General features: G+C 27.9%; 1 protein-coding gene and 1 pseudogene across 1 annotated transcript; one reads left to right on the top strand and one right to left on the bottom strand.

Moving 5' to 3' along the window:
* The first annotated feature begins 3,220 nt into the window (after positions 1-3,220).
* On the top strand, positions 3,221-4,797 carry LOC126551751 (uncharacterized; annotated as a pseudogene).
* Positions 4,798-18,864: 14,067 nt separating this feature from the next.
* On the bottom strand, positions 18,865-22,138 carry LOC126551753 (E3 SUMO-protein ligase ZBED1-like). The gene is made up of 4 exons (XM_050205840.1): positions 21,969-22,138; positions 21,755-21,885; positions 19,971-20,603; positions 18,865-19,196 (listed from the first exon to the last, which is right to left on the bottom strand). Exons 1-4 carry the CDS (start codon positions 22,136-22,138, stop codon positions 18,865-18,867), a joined length of 1,266 nt encoding a protein of 421 aa, XP_050061797.1.
* Positions 22,139-23,013: the final 875 nt, after the last annotated feature.

The following is a 23,013-nucleotide window of genomic DNA, read 5'->3' on the forward strand; positions in this document are numbered from 1 at the left end:
GTTTTTTACCATTTTTAAAGAATTTATCAGGTTGTTATGAGTATTTTTATAGTTTTTGAAATATATGAAATCGTCATCTCCTTTTTCAAACATCATAAATCTTCCTAATTTATTTTTAATACACATTTCTTTATGTCTAATTAATCCTGTTTCACCCCAAAGTTTGCTTTTACACGATTTATTTCCAAAACTTGTAAAACATCTCTTACATATAATCAATTTTGAACAATTTTTAGTTCTTTGGCTTCTAATAAACCTCGAGAAGTTGTTAATATAACAATAATGAGCTGTATTATTATTATCAAATAGAAAAAGGTCAAAATGATTTTTTTTCAATATTGGTTATACGTAATGGGTAAATTACACTTTTATCATCTAAGCTGTAAATATTTATTGATACATTGTTTATTTTTTCAAATTTTTTCAACAGAGTTATAGGTGTTGGAAAATCGATGCACGTTCTCGAACAGTTTTTAAATTGTTCAATTTCAACAAGTTTACCCTTAGCAGCTGATTCCATCCGTCTACGTTAGGTACGTTACATTAGCACCACCATATATGAGAATAAAAAAAAAAAATACACTAACGATTGTTATTCCATTTGTACAAATTTGTAATCCTAATATAAACATTTGTACACCTTCCCAAATGCCTCAAAAAAACAAATTTCTGCGGTGGTGCTAATGTAACGTTACACCAGCACCCCACTTTTTGTACAATCGATTTTTGAACTCTCAAATGGTACCAACGATTGTTATTCCATTTGTACAAATTTGTAATCCTAATATAAACATTTGTACACCTTCCTAAATGCTTCAAAAAACCGAATTTCTGCGGCGGTGCTAATGTAACGTTACACCAGCACCCCACTTTTTGTACAATCGATTTTTGAACTCTCAAATGGTACCAACGATTGTTATTCCATTTGTACAAATTTGTAATCCTAATATAAACATTTGTACACCTTCCTAAATGCCTCAAAAAACCAAATTTCTGCGGCGGTGCTAATGTAACGTTACACCAGCATCCCACTTTTTGTACAATCGACTTTTGAACTCTCCAATGGTACCAATGATTGTTATTCCATCCCACCGTGCAAAGTTATGTTACTGTTATATAAAAAAAACATTCATTAGGAACTTTGAAACGTTTCTAAGGAACTTCCATAGCAGTTACTAAAACATGGCAGAAACGCTTTATGCCGTGTTTCTTGTGACTGTATTGTATACAATATTAAACTATTATATAGGTATGTTCCATAAATATTTTTCTGAAACATTTCAATATAGTTAATAAAAAAACATTCCTAACATAATCACATTCAACATTACATTAATGTTGGCAACTCCAACACTATCCTGACTGGAACCCCCCCCCCCCCAAAAAAAAAAAAAAAAATTCAGTAAAACGTAAACATTATTTAAAAAAATATAAATTTAAAAGAATTTAACTCATTCGTCATTGCCCTTTCAAACAAAATATTTTCTATGCATACGCCGCTGAGTGATAGTGCTGAAACTGATTTAATTTTCTTTTACTTTAGTTGAGTATACTTTAGTGGCTCTACTATATTGCCATAGTCCACCCAACAAAAATATAGTATAATATTCTAAAAAATAAAGTTGAAACAAAATAGGTAAATAATTGTCATATATGTTACATATTTATTTACATAAGTCAAAAATACATAATACATGATTACAATTAAATATTAAATATAATTAAAACAAAATTTTAAGATATACAAAAATTAATACATATAAATACATAATATAAATAAATACATGTTATAACACAGAAATTATTGTATACAAATATTTCTATTTTCACCAACTTATTTGAAACATACAATAAATTTAGTATAAATATATTCTTAAAACATGTACAATGTAATTGAACTACAAATTTAATATTTATATCAGACACTGTGACATAGTGAAATAATAACAGCTTGGTTATCAGCTCTTCTTTTTCAGATGCAATAATTTTATTATTGATTTCGGAAAGGGGGAATTTACAACATTTCATAGATTTTTTCAGAAATTGGAGGTAATTTTCATATTTAAATGCACTAAAATTATCTAAAGGTCCATATAAGTTAGCAAAAAATGGTAAGTGTATCAAACTGTGGACGTTGTAATTAATAAACTGAGGACCATAAATTGAAGAATAGTTTTGAACAAATATTTTTAAAAGTCTTAAAGCTAAATCATTATATTTTTGACATAAGTCATTTGAGCATAGTATTCGAATGGACACTAATAAAAGTAAAAAATGTTCATACATATCTTTTTTTAAATTTGATTTTAATACAATTACCCCAGTGTATAAAAGAAATTCACGAAATTCGGTTGCATTCCAATACTCAAGATCATCTAATAATCTTGGTAGACGTGCAAATTCAGATGGTACAAATTTTCTTATATTTAAAAGAGATAGAGAAATAATATCTTTTTTCTCTTCTAAAATTCTTATTGGTTTTTTACCTCTTACCCAAAATTCTAGGAGCCGTTTCATGACTCCTTGGCACACACAATGCATATAATCAAGTACTACAGTGGTTGTTATGTCTAGAGGAAGTTCTATCAGAGGACTTAATCCATCTTTATGGTATTCTGTATTGGACTTTGATCGAAATGAATCATTAGTACGTAATGGTGCACACAAATTTAAAAAACAAACTTTATTATCAATAAAATCACCTTCTACTTCGCAAGAGTTACAACCAAAATACCCATTATGATTTTTAACTTTTAATAAAAATGCTTTTGCTGGGGCGTCTGCTACAATGTGAACAATTTCAAAATGTATTATTTTATTTTCAATTTTAATTCCATGAGTTATAAGATTTTGAATCTCGTTTAAAAATGGTTTAAAAAATTCATTAACATTACCAGGTTTGCTTTTAAAACTATGGTAAATACCTAATGGAAAAATTTTATTTACAAAATGAGGTAAATTTACAAATGACAATAGAATTGGCCAAAATTGAGTTTTTGAACTTTTAGCAAGTGGTAAACCGTCAATATTGAAGCTCGACTTAATCGTTATATTATCAGGAATACATTTTATTTGTTTAATTAAATGTGGTTTAATCATGTTTACGATACCTAAATCTAGATATGAACCATTTTCAATTTCAACAATCAAATGATTAGTTTTATGTTGGCCTAGAATAGTTCTAACATCTTTTGGAAGTTTTAAGCCCGTACTACATAAAATGGATAACATTTCATTGGCACATCTATGTGATACATTGAAACTATAAACAGATATTTTAATAAATATATTTGATCATATTATACATAATATATAATAATAAAACATGAATATCTTATTTTTTATGAAAAACATATACACATTTAATATATATAATACCAATACAAACATAAATAGACATACTATTTATCTAAAGATCTTAATAAACCATTACGAACACCAGCCTATATTACTGTTACTATTATTTCATGTTATACAAAAGAACGTTGTGTATTATTACTATAACTGAGGTCTATATAATATTTGTTTTTGCTGTTATATATTTATATATATATACATGTAAGTAATAATAGATAATATACCTACTTCATTTTATTAATGTATATTTTTAAAAATCGTATTTTCCATATGATAAACACATCACCAATATTTTATTTTTAAATTCTTTATTTTTCTTCAGGTATTTTTACTAAAAACGTTTATATTCTAACAACAATTTATCTTTTCTTTCTCATTAATACAATTTTAATTTTTTTTCAGTTCAATCTCGCAATGGTCATAAGCGCTCATATCATAAGGAAAATTCAAACGAAGCGGCAAATGCTAAAAAAGCACGTTTACTTCTTGTACAGTCTCCCGGCTTTATCGAAATTTCGTCTTCTGCAAATAGAAAAGTCGTATGGTATTACGCAAAAAAATATCGAAAACATTCAAAACTATATTGAATTTTTTAATTCGATTAAATCTGAATTAGTCGAGTTACTTAAATCACAAGCGTCTAAACATCCGATCAAGTTTAATTTAAAGCTGGAAGCTACGTACAATATTCCGAATGTTGATAATTCAACAGAGAACCGTTCATTTAAGACCTCAGCCAGACCAATTTTTTCCGAAACTGGTGTACGGGAAATTGTTGAAGAAGGCATTATAAAATTAATGGCTGAGCAAGACGAATATTTTAGCAAGGGAAGTGGTTATACGCTACAGTGTATTGACGGATTATTGTTAGGCGTATATAAATATACGCCTATGAGCGCTTCATCTTATATTCCGTTACCTGATTTCATTGAAAGAAAAAAAGCTGTAATCAACCCGCAAAACTCAGACCAACAGTGCTTCAAGTGGGCTATATTAGCAAAACACGTTTCGGGAAATAACAAAAATCAAGTGGCTGAAAATTATACAACTCACGAAGAAAAATATAATTTTTCCGGTCTCACGTTCCCGACAAAATTACATCAGGTTAACATTTTCGAAAAAAATAATCCTAACGTAACTGTCAATGTTTACGGACTCGAAAAAAATTTCCAACCACCACAAAAATTTCCAAAATATGAAGTGTTTCCACTGAGGGTGGTAGATGAAGAAAAAACAGATCATTTCGACTTGTTACTAATAACCGATGATGAAAATTCTCATTTTACCTACATCTCTAATTTTTCCCGACTGGTGCGATCACAGAAAACCCGACATAAAGCAAGCACTGTATTTTGTATACGTTGCTTTACATCATTCGAACCTTTAAATATTAATAAATACGAATTAAATGAGCGCATACGATTTGAAGAACACAAGTAAATATGCGGAATACATAAACCAATTTTACCTCGAATGCCTGCTCCTGGATCGATGTTAGAATTCGACGCATGGAAAAAAACTCAACGACATCCGATAGTTATATATGCAGATTTTGAAGCACTACTAAAAAATTCAGATGAAAAATGTGGAAACAATACAAAAGCTATTCAAAAACACGAGGCCATGAGTTATGGTTTTATGGTTAAAGCAAATAACGACGTTCCCGCAGAACTGCTTGAACAATTTAATATTCCAACTTCACCTATAATTTTTCGTGGCGATGAAGATAATCAGAATGTGGGTGAACATTTTGTGAAGAGTATCGTTGAAATAGCTGAAAACATTGAAAAATTTTTGTGGTGGTTGGAAATTTTTTTCGAGTCCGTAAACATTGACAGTTACGTTAGGATTATTTTTTTCGAAAATGTTAACCTGATGTAATTTTGTCGGGAACGTGAGACCGGAAAAATTATATTTTTCTTCGTGAGTTGTATAATTTTCAGCCACTTGATTTTTGTTATTTCCCGAAACGTGTTTTGCTAATATAGCCCATTTGAAGCACTGTTGGTCTGAGTTTTGCGGGTTGATTACAGCTTTTTTTCTTTCAATGAAATCAGGTAACGGAATATAAGATGAAGCGCTCATAGGCGTATATTTATATACGTCTAACAATAATCCGTCAATACACTGTAGCGTATAACCACTTCCCTTGCTAAAATATTCGTCTTGCTCAGCCATTAATTTTATAATGCCTTCTTCAACAATTTCCCGTACACCAGTTTCGGAAAAAATTGGTCTGGCTGAGGTCTTAAATGAACGGTTCTCTGTTGAATTATCAACATTCGGAATATTGTACGTAGCTTCCAGCTTTAAATTAAACTTGATCGGATGTTTAGACGCTTGTGATTTAAGTAACTCGACTAATTCAGATTTAATCGAATTAAAAAATTCAATATAGTTTTGAATGTTTTCGATATTTTTTTGCGTAATACCATACGACTTTTCTATTTGCAGAAGACGAAATTTCGATAAAGCCGGGAGACTGTACAAGAAGTAAACGTGCTTTTTTAGCATTTGCCGCTTCGTTTGAATTTTCCTTATGATATGAGCGCTTATGACCATTGCGAGATTGAACTGAAAAAAAATTAAAATTGTATTAATGAGAAAGAAAAGATAAATTGTTGTTAGAAATATAACGTTTTTAGTAAAAATACCTGAAGAAAAATAAAGAATTTAAAATAAAATATTGGTGATGTGTTTATCATATGGAAAATACGACTTTTAAAAATATACATTAATAAAATGAAGTAGGTATATTATCTATTATTACTTACATGTATATATATATATATATATAACAGCAAAAACAAATATTATATAGACCTCAGTTATAGTAATAATACACAACGTTCTTTTGTATAACATGAAATAATAGTAACAGTAATATAGGCTGGTGTTCGTAATGGTTTATTAAGATCTTTAGATAAATAGTATGTCTATTTATGTTTGTATTGGTATTATATATATTAAATGTGTATATGTTTTTCATAAAAAATAAGATATTCATGTTTTATTATTATTATTATGTATAATATGATCAAATATATTTATTAAAATATCTGTTTATACTTAAAAATATAATAAATTAAAATTATTTATGTATGTTTTAATAGCGTTATGATAATAATCGTATGGAAATATTATCAATTAATATATTACTACATGAAAATTTATCAAAATTATTGAACAATTTTATGAACATTTTCAACACATATATATATATATATATATCATCTTAACGGGATTAACTATAATTATGGGATTTATCAGGATTTTATCTAAATTATTATATGTTTTCCATGATTGTATACAACTTTGTATATTTTATTAATTGTTCTATTTTTTATAAAATAAAATAAGAACCTATGTTATATATATTATATATATATATATATAAAGTTATGAATAATATATTTACCATCATAATCGTAAATTTGTTCAGCTGGTTTAAAAAAATCTTGAATTTCTCGCTTGGTTATGGTTGGTTGTTGTTATTGGATTATAATATTTGAACCTGAAAATAGTATTATTTATTATTAATTTGATTATGAATATTTTATCTAATAAATTTGTAAATTTTTATTGTGAAAAAAAAATACTTACGATGTTTTTCTTTTTTATGTCTGATGAGGTTATCTCTTCGCGTGAATATTTCTGAGCAAATACTGCATACGATTTTAGTGGGTGATTCGTGTGACTTGGCATGTCTATGTAGATTTTTGATCAATGTAAAGGCTTTATCGCATACACAACACGAAAACATGATTATGTTTAAAACTGAAGAGCACTAGTCGAACTCGCGAAACAAGACTGTACCCTTCAACGAATATATGGGTAATGAATTATAAAAAAATTGTACTTTAAATAACAGTATGAAATAGTTAGGAACTTAGGAACTCTGAATTAACACGATTTGACACTTGAAGGGTAGTACATGGACTGATTTCATTTTGCCTCATGCACTACTTTTTTATTCGCCGACAATACTCGAATATGACTCTGCAGGTCTGTACATGTTTGTATTTGGAACGGACTTGGTGACAGGGATACCACATCCCTCATTATGGGTTTGTTATGGACAATGTATGTTTGAAAAGGTTTAATGTATGTGAAGCTGTTATGTGTGTGTGTCTGTGTGTGTGTGTGTGTGAAACATTCCTATGCATAACGTATGATTTAGCTAGGTACTTATTCGTAAATGAATAAAATAGGTATCGATATGTTAACTATGTATAATATGTTTGATTGTTGTGTATGTGTGATGTAAGATTACTTGTGTAATATGTGTGTGTACTGCGTTTAGTATGTATGTGATGGTAAATATGTTATGGGTGTGTGTGTGTGTGTGTGTGGCCGTACATTTAGTACGTTAGGAGATCCGATGTATGGAAAATGAGCAGCGTTGCTAGATCCGTTTTCGTTGTGAGATCCGAATGAGTGGATCTCGTAACGTTTTCTCCATATATTAATATTATAGGTGTCCTTGAACGATTTCCAACAAAAAATAGCCGGATCTCACAAAGACACATTTTTAAAAATGTTGTGTGTTAAACTGTGTGTATTATACTATGATCATAATTTGTTCGCCTATGTTCGCCATTTTATGTAATAGATGTTACGAGATCCATAACGTTTAATGAGAGCGGCAACACTGCATTGTTTGTTCATCAGTTTTATATGCACGTTAGGAATTCCTATTTTATATTTTATAATTTGTAATATTATTTTATCTGCTGGTTATAATATTTTTGTCACAGCGCGCATTCAGTAACGTGCGACGAGCGACGTCCCGACGCCCAACGCCCGTATTATCGAGTATAATAATAACTATAAATAACAATAGTTATTATTACTTAACGTTAACAGTCATACGACCTTGTTAGAACAATATTATTTGTTTAGAGAATTTTTTCAATAATCCAATATTAATAAAATAAATGGTAATAATAATAATAATAAATTATGACGCTTATAATTTGTAATAATTTCTATTATACATATTTTATAACACTAATATAGTAGGTAACCTTTATATTAGAGTCTATTATTTCATAGGTAAGACTACTGTCAGTAGCTCAAAAGGAGGAGTCATTTTTTTTATAATGAAATAAATGCATTAATTTTTATGAAAATATTTGAAAATTTATAACATTATAAATTATAATGTGAAAACTTGGGCTACCTATATTTAATATCGTGACCAGATATAACATTTTTTTTAAAGTACACTTAAAGACTTAGCTCCTTCTCTGTCCTAATTGTACAATGTCTAAATTCCGTGGTCATTTTTTCCGCTTCCCCAATTTATTTTATTATTATTATCAATTATAAAAACTAATTATTTGAAATTATAATGTCAATTCATTTAGTGTGTGTCTTTATGATGAAAATACTTTGATATTAAAATATTTAAAATAAACTTAAACTAAAGTATAAATTATTTTTTTAAAGGTAAAAATACCAAATGTAAAATTTAAATATATTCGATTTAGTATAGTATCATAAATTGTGCTAGCAACCAATATGAATGCTTTAAGTCAAAGCATAAAATATAAATTAATAACCAAATAATAAAAAATAGTAAAAACACATAAACACGTGTTAGTCTATAATAATTTAAAAAAAAGAGTACAATATCATATACTTCACACTATTGTTAAGGACATAAGGAGTAGTCTAGGACACACGTCAAAAAATAGTATGTAGTACCTACATAGTACCTATGTATATGTGTGCTATGTATGATACTTAACTATTGAAGTCAGAATTAAAGAAATACAGATATTCTTAAAACTATGTATGATGTATGCCAACATATTATAAAATGAATTTCTTGGGGCTTAAGCCCTCCTTTAACATTTTTCCTATTTACGCCACTGATAACTGTATACTGCAGTTAAACATACTATGCATAATAATATAATAGTATTATTTATTTTTGTATTTATATAAAATATATATGTACTACTTAGGTAAGGTTAGGTTGGAAGGAAGTAATGCGAAAGCGGTTCCCTTCCGGTCGTCGATTCAAACCCGAAAAAAAAAAAAGGTAAGGTTAGGTTACTTACTAATTAGATGATATACTTCTCAATATATGATATGACATTCGTCAAATATTGAATAATATTGTATAATATTATGCTTATTATTATTTTCTAAATAAATTTATTTTCATTTTTATTATTTGGTCGTTTAGTATTTAGGTACATATTCACATATTTAAACATATTTATATATTATTGAAAACGGTACAGGTGTTAGGTAGATTATACTATTTTTTTATTAACTTTAAAATGTTATTTTTTTTAAATTATAGAGTAGTACTCAGTACGCATCCCTCCTTCCTAAGAAAAATAAACAACATTACTTATTGGGCTACTTAAGACAAGATACTGTATCTGTACATGATTGAACTTGTAATATAAATATTATTTTAACATAAATAACATCATAATTTGGAAAACTGAGACTCCGATACTCCGAGACTAACCTGGTATATACGATATATATCAAATATACGCAGTACAATTTTTAACATAGTTATTTCGTATAATATTTTTTATATATTTGTGTCTTGTGTGATTTATAATATCTATTTGATATTCGCCACAAATACAGTACTCCACAAAAGGTCCACCATTGCGACATTCCGAAGCTGCAAATGGTATTGGAGCGATTTTGCAAACGGCTTACGGACGGAAATGACCACATGCATAACATACTAAAAGTTTCCCCTTCCCCTTTTTTTGAGTTAAGTTATTTCTCGGTCGGGTTTCAACTTAGGAGAACCGTTTCTTCACCAAACATTTTGGTTTAGTCACCTCTAAAACGTACTCCGAGATTCGGGGCCCTCTTGTTATATTTTGGAAAACGTTTAGTTTTTGTACGAAGTTTCTAAAACTCGATATTTGGGTAGATTGGAGATCGGTGATCAAATTCAGCGTCTTGTGTCGTTACCATAAGAGCTGTTTTTTTCCGTTTCTGGGGCTTAGAATGTCCAAAATTGGCGTTTTTCGGTTATTTTGGTACAGGCACTTAGATTTTGAGGCGACGATCCGTTTTTTAGTCGGATTTTATAGAGGACCATACCCCCAAATCGATGTAGTTATGATTTTTCGCGTGTAGATTGTACTTTTAAAATTACGTAGTTACATGTATTTTGGATTTTGGGTTTTCGTTCGATCACTACCAAACTCGAGATCCTGGTATTTTGGTGTACGACGATTCAAAAAGGAATTATGGTTGAAGTGAGTGCAACCATTATCCATTACCGTAATCGGGGTTAAAAAAAGTTGAAAAACGCATTAACTGAATTTTCGTATACCAATATGTTTCCATAAGCTAAATGTCCATTTAACATTTTAGATTCTGAAGGGAGTGATAAATGTATTGATTTTACAATGATGTATGTTTTTTTTGTTTTTTTATTTTTGTGTCTGTGAACAGCATAATTTGTTGAAATAATGCTTCAATTTCAAACTTTTGGGGAGATTTCTGATGGCAAAGTGGATATCCTTGGTGTATTACAAAGGTGAAAAGTAAACATTTTCCAACAGTTTCCCAAAAAAATAAAAAAAAACAAAAAAAAAAGTGACAGAAAAACGGGAATTTTTACGCAAAACCAGTTTTCGACCAAATCGATTTTTTATATGGTTGTAATTCAAAAACTAATCACTGTAAATACTTGAAATTTTCACCAAATGTTTATGTTAGAGTTCTCTCTATACACTGTTAAATTTACGATTTTTGATATTTGTTGTTATTCATATAGTATAAGTCGTAAATACTTGAAAATTTTACCAGTTATTTAGATCACCATTTTCTTTACGTGATTTGATTTTCAAAATATTTTGACTTTTTTGAGCTATTTATAGACAATTGAAATTTTCAATTTTTTTTTATTTTTTTTTTATAAATGTTGATGAAAAAAATTTAGCTGGGACAAATTACTTGAAAATTTAATTCAAGGGTCCACATAACTTGTTCTAACTCTCATTCAAAAATTATAAAATTACATAGGCACAATTTTTTTTTATTAGCATTTAAAGTTCAAATATTGACAAAAATTCGTCAAAATCATGAATATTTTTCACTATTTGCTAGTTAAAAATTTATAAATATTTTACTATCATAAGCTAAGAATTGAAAATTTAATACTATGCTGTCCATAAGTTAAGCATAGAATAATTATAAGAAAGTTTGAGGGTTATTCAATTTAATAAATTTTATGAGTGTTTAAAGTTTTAATTTTAATTTGATATCAAAAATACACGTGTAAAATAACGTTTTACTTATAAATAATTTTCGATTTTTGTTATTTTTAAAAAATTACTTAACGTAAGATCTTGAAACTTTTACTTAAATGTTTGAATTTGTTTCAAAATAGAATATATAACAATATTTAAATATAATAAACAAACTAGATACCTATGGTATTTCTTTTTGTGTACACAACGATTGTACATAATATAGATATATCAGATATCTACAATCAAGCTGTGGTATACCAGGTATATCTATAACAATATATGGTATTATCACAGAATAGATTAAGATAACTACATGCAATGTTTTTGGAAAAATTGGTTAACCATGCCGTATGCAAATGCGTCTTAATTGAAAAATAAAATACTTGTTTCAAAATAGAATAAATAGCAATATTTAAATATAATATATCCTAGACTGACAAATCATCTCCGTTCAGAATTGTTTTTCGTATACAATGATACCTATCATTGCATTCAAATTTAACCTACCCTAGTCCGAGTTTCTCCCCACCTTCTAATGTACTGCAGAGCGATACTCACTTACCCGCTTTTTAGTAATAATTATTTTGAATTTTTTTTCGTATTTATTATTTAACGTTTTAACTTTTACTCTTAGGGCCGTGACGTTAGTATGTTTGATTTAGCCCCAAGTCGTTTTTTAAGTGTGAAGATTTTGAATACTCATATTTTTTTCGTGCTTTTTTATATGTTTTTTTGTCTACGGTTTTTGATCGATTAGTTCTCGGCCCCTTTTCGAGTTAGAGGTTTATTTTTTTCACCTGTATATTTGTAATTTAATTACCTTTGCGTAGATACTAAACAACAGCTATTGTAAGCAATTTTCTGTGCGAAAAAACGCGTAAAAAGATCATTTTTAGTTCAAGGTAATTGTTTTTATTTTTCGTATTTTGTTTACGATTTAGCCCTAAGGTAAGCCTTTTTTCCTATCGATCATTATAGAAGAGACGTTTTTGCGTTGAACCGTCTCAATCTAGGTCAATTTTTGTGTAAATGGGAATCATCAAAGTTGGCAAAATCGGTAAGAACAATGATTGTGCTTAGGCGTTGGCTTTTATTTGATATTTTAATTTTCGAGCGAGATATGAGCATTTTTAATTTTTGATATTTTACATCTATTTTATTATCTTGCTTGAAAATGAAAATATCTAAAAATCGCCCACGCTTAAACAGAGATAATGTTCTTACATACAAGTTTATTATAGGTCAATTCATTCTAACATCAAAACTAACAGTCAACAGAACACTATTGAAACTAGTGAAAGAAAATTTGCTATGTCTTAACAAGTAGTATTAAAATTTATAACTTTTTCGTCACTATCAAACTGGTGCTAATAGTTAATAGTATGTTGACTGGTTGTTGATTGTTGTCGATGTGTTACAATTTAATATTATCGTCAACAATACAAAAACTGTCCTGTTACCCGCACCCGTATTTTTTATCTATCCCCGTGACCCGCGTGCCATCCCACGACACTGCCGGTTAGACATGGACTCTCAAAGAAAGCAAGTTATTTTTAGCTGTGCGCTGCATGTATATAGGAATCTATATGCTATATTATACAGCCAATGTTTATTATATTTTTTTATTATTAATCATTGAATTTTATTAATAACAATATATTATAGATTATAAGCAAATGTACCAAACCATATTATATTAAATATTTTCGTAATCACGTCATAATCTTCCCTGCAGTCATTGTGAACGGACTACGGACTACTGATTTACTTGTGGTTGTTCTGGTTGTAGTATAGAAGTGATGATTATATGTTTATTATTTGTGTGTAATGAGTAGTGGTAGTACAAGTGTTAAAATATTTTATGTAATAACTATAATATTACAGTATATACATAACATATATTACAGTTTTACATTGTTAATAATTTTATACCTAGAATCATAAATATTTTAAAAATCAAAATGAGATCAACAAGATCGAAAAAAATGTTGGAAATGCTAAAACCAGCGGGTACCACAAATCAAGGTAAGATAATACTCAAAATATTCAAATTTATTAATGTGGAATCTGTCCACTTGTGTGAACAATTGGCCGTCATAACATCACGTAAATCAGCGATGGCAGCGACACAGTTTTTAAGAACATTAATAATTTATTTAACTGTTTTGAAATAGATATGAATACAATTGCCAAGAGTAATTATAATACGAATAACAACATACAAATCAATAACGATCTCGATTCAACAGGTATCACATTATTTTATTTTATTTTATTTAACCATTAATATTATTAAAATGTTAAATAGGTATATTTTATTTTAGTGAAATTCAAAGTAAGAAAATTTTTGGAATCTCAAGATATGGAGACAGAAAATAGTCAATATGCAGGTAAAATATTATATAGTTGTATAAGTTCAAATATTTTAAAAATTAAAAATTATTACATTATGAAGGAACGAATTCGTGTCTACCTATTTTTATTTAAAATTTAAAAAAATTGATTTAATTTTCATTTCACGAATATACATAAAGTTAAAAATAAAAATAAAAACATTGTTGAAAACCATACATTCATTTCTCTGTTTGCAGAATCTAAAATATCAATGTATTTTATATAAAATAAAAAAATAAAAATAATTGATATTAATAACTATAAACCTAGTTATAACTTATAAAACGAAAATTAATAATATTTATTACCTACCTATTCCATTAGTGTAAGTTGTGTAACGTAATACTTTAGTATAATAATACAATACAAATTTAACTTTTATATTAATATACCTATCTTTTGTAATTACCTATTAAATAATTAAAATTATTGTTGATAATGCCAAATCGGTTTCATATGCAAATATTTAAAGGATCTTGTTTCCCAAATTCTGTATTAATTCTATATTACTGTATTTAAAAACATTAATTGTATTTAGACGGGTATGATAATAACCTAACCTAATGGTTCAAGTGATATACCTACATTTAACAAAATGTAAAACAATGTTTCTCTTAAAGTTTTTATAATAGCAATTTCAATGTATCTGACTTGGAGGCTTCGTATCGTTAAGAATGTAAAAATTTTTTATTTTTTATAGCCAAGGATCGAAAATGTACAACCAAGTTTTTCCTAAGTAGTTCATATTATAATCAACAAATCTAAAAGTATAATAGTTTTTTTTATAGATTTTTATGTTCAAATTTGATTAAATGAGATCGAATAACCGAAGATAACCGATTTTAGTTATTTTGTTTTTTATTTTATAGTTTATTAAACTAATAGTTAAAAACGTTTCTTAAATAGCAATAATATTATCATATCAATTTGTAGTAATATAGGGCGACAGAGAGATAGACACGACAGACATACAAAGTCTTCGCACGAATCGGTTTTCGTTTGCAATAATTATTTATATCAAATTTAACACATCCATTACAGTGTCCCATACAACACCTTAGTTGTATATTTTGTAAATATTAAACGACTTTATTTATACTCTAGCATAGGGTGACCATATTTAAAAAAAAAAATACAGGACAAAATTAATAATAATTTAATTTTTTTTATTAATACTTAATATATATTAATTTAAACATAATTTTTAATAACACTGTATAAGATTAACTCGTAAACATATCATCATACTCCATACTGATAAATTCAGACAATTACAAGATTACAATTATAATCATTATTCATTACTTTCGTAAGTTTCGTTTTCAAATTCATTCATTTTGTTTGATCAAAAAAACAGGACAAAAAGCGTCCTGAAAGAAGTTTGTCAGGACAACAGGACACAACGCTGAAATAAAGGACAATCCTGTAAAAAACAGGACGTATGGTCACCCTACTCTAGCATAGAAATTAAAAAAATATGAAAGATGTGGTTGATAAATATTCAAATATATTTAAATATACGTTTTAATTCATGAAATCAAAAATAATTAAATTTTTCTAAATGGAAATTGGAACTAATTTTCATAAAATAAATTATATATTTTGAGTAATAAAAATAATACGCTTATTAATCAGTGGCGGATCCAAGGGAGGGGTAAAAGGATAAATACCCCCCCCCCCCTTGAGTTAATTATATTTAAATTTTATAAATTTATAAAAGTATAAAAATGTTTGTACCAGCTTGTAAGAATAAATTGTAAATGGTAAATATTAATAAGTAAATAATAAGTAATTAATGTTTATATTAATAAAATAATAAGTATGTTATTAAGTAGGTATGAATAGTATCTGATGGATATATTTTAATTACCCTCCCCCCTTGATGAATTTCTGGATCCGCCCATGTTAATTAATAAACTATGCTATATAATGACTTTGTTTAAAATGCATCACAGTAGAACTAACAATGAATTATATTAATAATACTTACTACCATACATAAAATATTAAATATGTAAGTATATCAACATTTTAACTTGTTTATATTTTTTGTTTCCGATAAATATTTTTTTAGATTATATAACGACATTCTGTCATAGATTTTGCCTTAATTGCCTAAAATAGATTATACAATATACCTAATACATTATTGTTTTATTTCAAATTTGGCAACGACACATATTATTCAATTTTACATCGGATCTCACAACGATACATATTTTTCACTTTTATTTCGGATCTCGCTACTATATATATTATTCAATTTTATTTCGGATCTCGCTACGATACTTATTTTTCTACTACATATTCAATTTTACATCGGATCTCACAACGATATATATTATTCAATTTTATTTCGGATCTCGCTACGATACTTATTTTTCTACTACATATTCAATTTTACATCGGATCTCACAACGATACATATTTTTCACTTTTATTTCGGATCTCGCTACGATACTTATTTTTCTACTATACAAATACAATTTTACATCGGATCTCATAACGATAAACATTATTTACTTTTATTTAGGATCTCGCTACGATACGTCATATTTTTCTACTTCAAATTAAATTTTATTCCGGATCTCATAGCGTTATTATTCTCAAATACTATAATTAAAATTTGACATATATTTTACCTAAAATAATTCTGAAGCCGATAGTTCAGTTATCGAATATCAATAATATCACAAAGTACCTACATAATTTTATATCTTTATAACAATTTGTATTTTGTACCTAATTTATAATTTCGATCTTAAAATAAAAATCAAAATTAAAACAACATTTTCATTTTTAGTATTTGAAGATTATATTATGTAGTCAATTACACAAATGTTTAACGTCACATGAAAAATATAGAAAAGCGTCAATGTATTCAACTAAAATTTCTGAAAATTTATGTACTGTGTCAAATGATCAGTTTCATAGGAAAATTGAATAGTTGAAATTGATTATCAATTGTTGGGCAAATAATAAAGAGTTGTCAATAAAATTGTTGGAAGATGATACTTGTTTACTTAATGATTATATAATTGAAGAGGAGGGTACTGCTGATCATGATGTGATTTCAGATATATCTCAGATGGCCAATTAAAAAGAAGATACTGATGGTGATGATGGTGAGTATGATAATGCCATAATTATACCTAGTGCTAATGAGCTTTTTGCTAACTTACCAAGTTACCCCTAAAAGTCAAAGTTTGTGTAAGACCGAAAGGAGCTACTCTAATAACTATTGGTTTACCAAAAAAGCGTGTTCAAACAAATCCTAGACTTTTTATAAAGAAACATTACAGAACTAAAGAAAATATAATTATTGAATGGTTAACAAATAAAAATGTTGTCGATCAGGTTCGTAGAAACAACTACAAAATATGCGAATCTGATAGTGCGTTGGTACGTAATTTTTAACATATTATCTTATAATTCACGGCGACAATAATAAATAGGGAATTAAAGTATTAAACATTAAACAGGCATGACATAAAAGTAAAATAATCACAGACACATAAATACATCAACAACAATAACGGACGACGTACGTGAGTGTATGTGTGTGTGTGACCAGCTATTCCATTATACGTAATAACGTATAAAGGTATATAGTTATATATATTATTATTTTTAAGTATTATATTATATTAAATGCCTTATGGGCTCAGAGCAATAGGATTTCTATGTTAGTTTAATATTTTCTAAAAAAACTGTAGTTTTCTTCTAATAATTATGGTTTTATTATTTTGTTTTTGATTATTTAGCGTACGCCGTACCATATCTATAGTCACCATACCGCACCCTAGAGCTGGCGGTATGTGAAATTTACTCACCGGTATTCGGTATGTATTTACATACCGGTTTCTATCGGTATACCGGTAATTCGGTATTTTTCGGTAAATACCGTTCCTTCGATATATACCGTCTCTTCGATAATTACCGTATCTTCGGTAAATACCTACATTCCATAAATACCGTATTTTTGGTTTATACCGTCTCTTCGGTAAATACCGTATACATTCAGTAAATACTACATGTATTTTATTAGATCATATAAATACCGTATATTATCGCCGTGTTCTGTGTATAGTCTCAAACTTCGTTAATACGTTGAGGCGCCTTTACACTTCATCGTGTCGTGTTGTTTTGTACAGACTATAGTTATGTAGTTGAATATATCTAAATTTAAACGACAAGGTCAAGTGTGCCTAAAGGCTAAAAGCTCCTTTACCGAACACGGTGGTAGTAGAAACTGGAAAGTACACATTTTTAATGTGAATCGGAACAAAAAAAAATTAATTATAAAAATAACTCTGACACACAAGGTCTACATGAATATAAGAGTAAGACAAAATGCATAGACAAATATTTAAAAGATTCAGCTGAAAAAAAAATTACTTGTTTGATTATAAACATTATTAATTAGGTACAAGAATTATAAGATATTGTAATATCACAGTTATTATAACTAATAATGAATAATGTTATACATAGTAATGAGTGATAAATTGAATTAGGTATTAATTATGATATAAATTATACACTAAAACATAAACTCATAGCCATACATGTTAAAATAATTATATTACTTTTAATAATAGATAATGTACATACTAAAATACATATTTAAAAATGTGATCCTTTATTTACAATAAAATAACAAAGGTATACTCGTATATACTTTTTATAAGTATACACTGTTTTATATCATAATCATAAAAATTGTTATTTTTATGATTTTAACATATTCAAAGTAATATAATAATAGTAGTAATATTTGTTTTACATATATGTGTTACTTTACACAACAAAGTTAATACAATTAAATTAAAGTTTAACCAAAATACTAAAAATAAAAATCATACTAGTTAACTATCAAATGAGAATTTTTTGATAAAAATATTAGTTGTTCAGCATGTTCCGCTGACAATGATGTACGTTTATCAGTAATTACGTTACCTCCATAACTGAACAATCTTTCACAAGGTACGCTAGTGCCTTGTATACATAAATATTTTCTTGATAACAAAGATAAATTCGGAAACTCTGATTTATATATTTTCCACCAAGCAAGAGGGTCTGAATCTAGGTCTGCTTTGGGAATTTGAATATATTTTTCGATTTCCGCCTCAAAAATATTTTGGTCATTTAATGTTGTTTCAGAAGGTACATTGTTGCTTAAAAATAAAGCTATGCCTATAAATTGTACAAAATGTTTCATTATAGTTATTTGTCAAATATAAATTTTTTTAAATATTATAAACTTACCAGAATAACGTTTTTTTTTCGATGAAAGCGATTTATTTTTATTTATTTCTCCTGATTGATCTCCAGATTTTTTCAACTCTTCTATTAGTAATTGTTTTATAATACTTAAATCACAATCATTCAAACAATACGCTTTATACCTGGGATCTAAAAACGATGCTAATTGTATTAATTGTTTTGTTTTAAAGTTTTCAAAGTAGCGTTTAGATAATTTTTCAAATATAGTATCTTTTATTAAGAGTTCTACATGATTGAGTGCTTGCGACAGTTCTATATTTAAAGTTTCATCTGTATCACCATCTTCTTCGGTATTATAATTTATTTGAGAAAAAAAAGTAGAAGATTCTTCTAGCAATATATTTTTATTAAAATGAATGTCTTCAGTGTTGTCAAATAATTGAACACTATCCGTTTCTAAATTAGCACTTTGTATGGAATTATGTATTATATTTTCTGTTTTATTTAAATTTAATTTTAGTTTATCATATACTGGCCATAATCCTGAAATGGTAACATTAGTTTCTGATGCTAAAGCTTCACCCAACTGTTTTAAAGGATCCATTATATGTAATATACGTTCAATTAACTTCAACTGGTTAAAAGTGGGTAAAATTTGTTGGTGTTTAGTGGATATTAAAATTTTTTTCAACGCTTCATTCTGTGTATTTAAAAAGTTTAAACACGGAAGTAGTGACCACCAACGAGTGTCAGACGATGACGGTGGAACTAGAGGAGGAAGATCTAAATTTGTCTGTTCATTTAATAATGCACGTTTCATTTTGGAACTGTAGTGGAAAACAGATCTTACTTTTACTGCATTTTCAGTACAATATTTAACAGGTTCTAAGGAAAATGCATTTGTAACACCAGTATTTAAAACATGTCCAAAGCAAGGAACATGATTAAATGACATTAGTTCAACAGCTTTTAAAATATTTGATCCACAATCTGTGGTGATACCCGCGATCTTAGATTCGTCAATATCCCAGTCATGTAATATTTGCTTGATACTATTTTTAATATTAAAACTATTGTGATCGATATTCAAAGAAGTGCATGCCAAACAAAAATTTTCGAATTCCCATTCCTCATTTATAATATGGGCTGTTAATCCAATAAATGGATGACCATTTCCTGATGTCCAACAATCGGTTGTGAGGGCAAGATACGATACACCTTTTAATTTTTCCTTAATGCAATTTTTTACGTCTTCGTATAATTGAGGAATTTTATGGTCAGAATAATATTTTCGGCTAGGAGGTTCAAAACTAGGACAGAGGACGGAAAGTAAATGTTTAAATCCTTTTTTTTCTACCGAATTATACGGTTGCATGTCTGCACACATCCAAACGGCAATGGCATGCTTATATTTTTCAATTGTTTTTTTATCAAGTGGGTGATATACTTTTAATTTACTTTGTTTAAAAATCCCAACTTTTATTGGTGAGTTACCACTAGATTTATATTTTGTTCCTGTAAGTTTAAAAAAAAATGTATACTGTAAAGTAAAGGTGTAGTTATTAATATTGTTTCATGTTTGTGTTGATAATGACATTGTTTTTATATATATAATATGCTTATTATTTATAACTTTATAAGTTTACAATCATAGATTTCCATTTTGTTTTTTTTATACATACTTTAATAAAACTATAATGTAATAATATTATATTATAATTAAAGACCGTATTTATATGCATTTTAAATTGTAAAATATGCAAGAAAAAAGTGCATAACATGCAAAATAAAATTTAAATTTTTATAAACAAAAAGTATAAGACGTATAATATAACATGCATTTATGCAAAATCCGGTCTTTAACACATTGATGGACATTCTGAATTGTTGTGGTTTTTTTTTGTGTAACTTTTGAAACGCAATTACATACTACTGCTATAGCAGTAGTAATTTGACTACTGTTATAACAGTATTGTCCACCTACATAGTAATTATCAAGTGCGTATATCACTACTGCTATAGCAGTACCATCAAATAACTAAATATTATGACGAAACAATCGATAGTTTATATAAATAAATAAATTATAAATAGTAAATTCAATATCTGATTGTTATTCGTTAAAATAAACAGCTGTCGTAAATAATTGTCAATAATATTACCGATAATATTATTATCATAAACAGCAAATACTAAAAATAGAAATAAGTGGTTTTAAAATACAGTGCCCAATGGTCCGTTGAGTTGTAGTGGGGCAGTGGGAAATTCTCTACCGTATAAAACTATTGAAAATAGTACTGCTATAGCAGTACTGTCCATCAATGTGTTTTAATTATAATTGAACGGTGATAATTCAAAACGTAAAATAAAATAACACCAACACCACTCCACTTCATACTATATTTTCAATATCAATTGAGGCTGTATTTTTGTAAAATTAGTTATAGTTTTTATTTTCATATAAAAAAAAAAATTATAGGTATAGATAATTATTTTTGACAGTTTTTAACAACTACACATAATCTAACCTTTAGAGATTGTAGAGATTGATGCCTCACTGCTCTGACTATCCGAAACCAAATTGCTTTGAAGATTTATTAAAACAGGATCATCAATATTGGACTCTTGCGTTTCTTCAGATGTAGTAATTGTACTATTTCTTTAAAAATGATTTAAATAATACATTTAAGATAATATTAGTTTTATGAAAAATTGATATATTATGTATGTATGTATGCTTACCCATCAATTTTCAAATATTCTGAGTACAAATTTGGATGTTTGTAACGCAGATGTGATTTTAAATTGCTCGTATTACCGCCTTTGCTGTTTTTTTTTTCGCCGCATTTTTTACAAAGCCCTTCATTTGGATGTTTTTCAAAATATAACCAAATTTTTGATTTTGTTTTCATAACTCTATAATCTTGTGTAATGACTTGACAAGAAACACAACAAGCAAATAATGATGTTAACACTTAGAGTGCCACAGTACTTATGATACGCATTGCGCGTCAGTGTATAACCACGCCGTAATACGAGCTGGAATATCGATGTGCTTTACTACATATCGGTAGTACCAAGTAATAATAATTTTGTTGTAGACTAAATACTAATGGGTATCAAAATATAGATATGTAATAAAAGGTATGTAAAAATACGAATATAGAATGTAACATAGTATGCGAACATAAATTGATTAATATTAAATAATATACACTTATTGTTCCTATACATCCGAGCATGATACACCCTGTGGCCTGTATATTGACTTAATATAAGAATAAGAATAATTACACAACACATGTTAGATAAGAATAAACTAATAAAAGAAAAAATTATCGGAAATAGCACGGCCACGTAATCGGCACCGCCGTCGCCCGTCGCCGTACCGAAAAATACCGTTCCTTCAGTATAATTTATACCGTCTCTTCGATAATTACCGTCTCTTCGGTAAATACCGTCTCTTCGATAATTACCGTCTCTTCGGTAAATACCGTACATTCGATAAATTCCGTATCTTTACTCACCGTACCGAAAAATACCGGTATACCGGAATATTCAAATACCGGTATTTTTAAATACCGGTAGTTCCAAATACCGGTGACTCACCGGTATACCGTAAATACCGCCAGCTCTACCGCACCCTAACCATATTAGATAGTCGACATATCGACTATTATTATTAAAGAGTGTATTTATCTTTATTGCAAAAACGTCCAACAGTATGTAATATTATCTTTTGTATAAAACTCGTTTATTTTATATCTATGTTACAGAATTATTATCG

This window comes from Aphis gossypii, chromosome X, assembly GCF_020184175.1.
Source record: "Aphis gossypii isolate Hap1 chromosome X, ASM2018417v2, whole genome shotgun sequence".
Taxonomy (NCBI): Eukaryota; Metazoa; Arthropoda; class Insecta; order Hemiptera; family Aphididae; genus Aphis; species Aphis gossypii.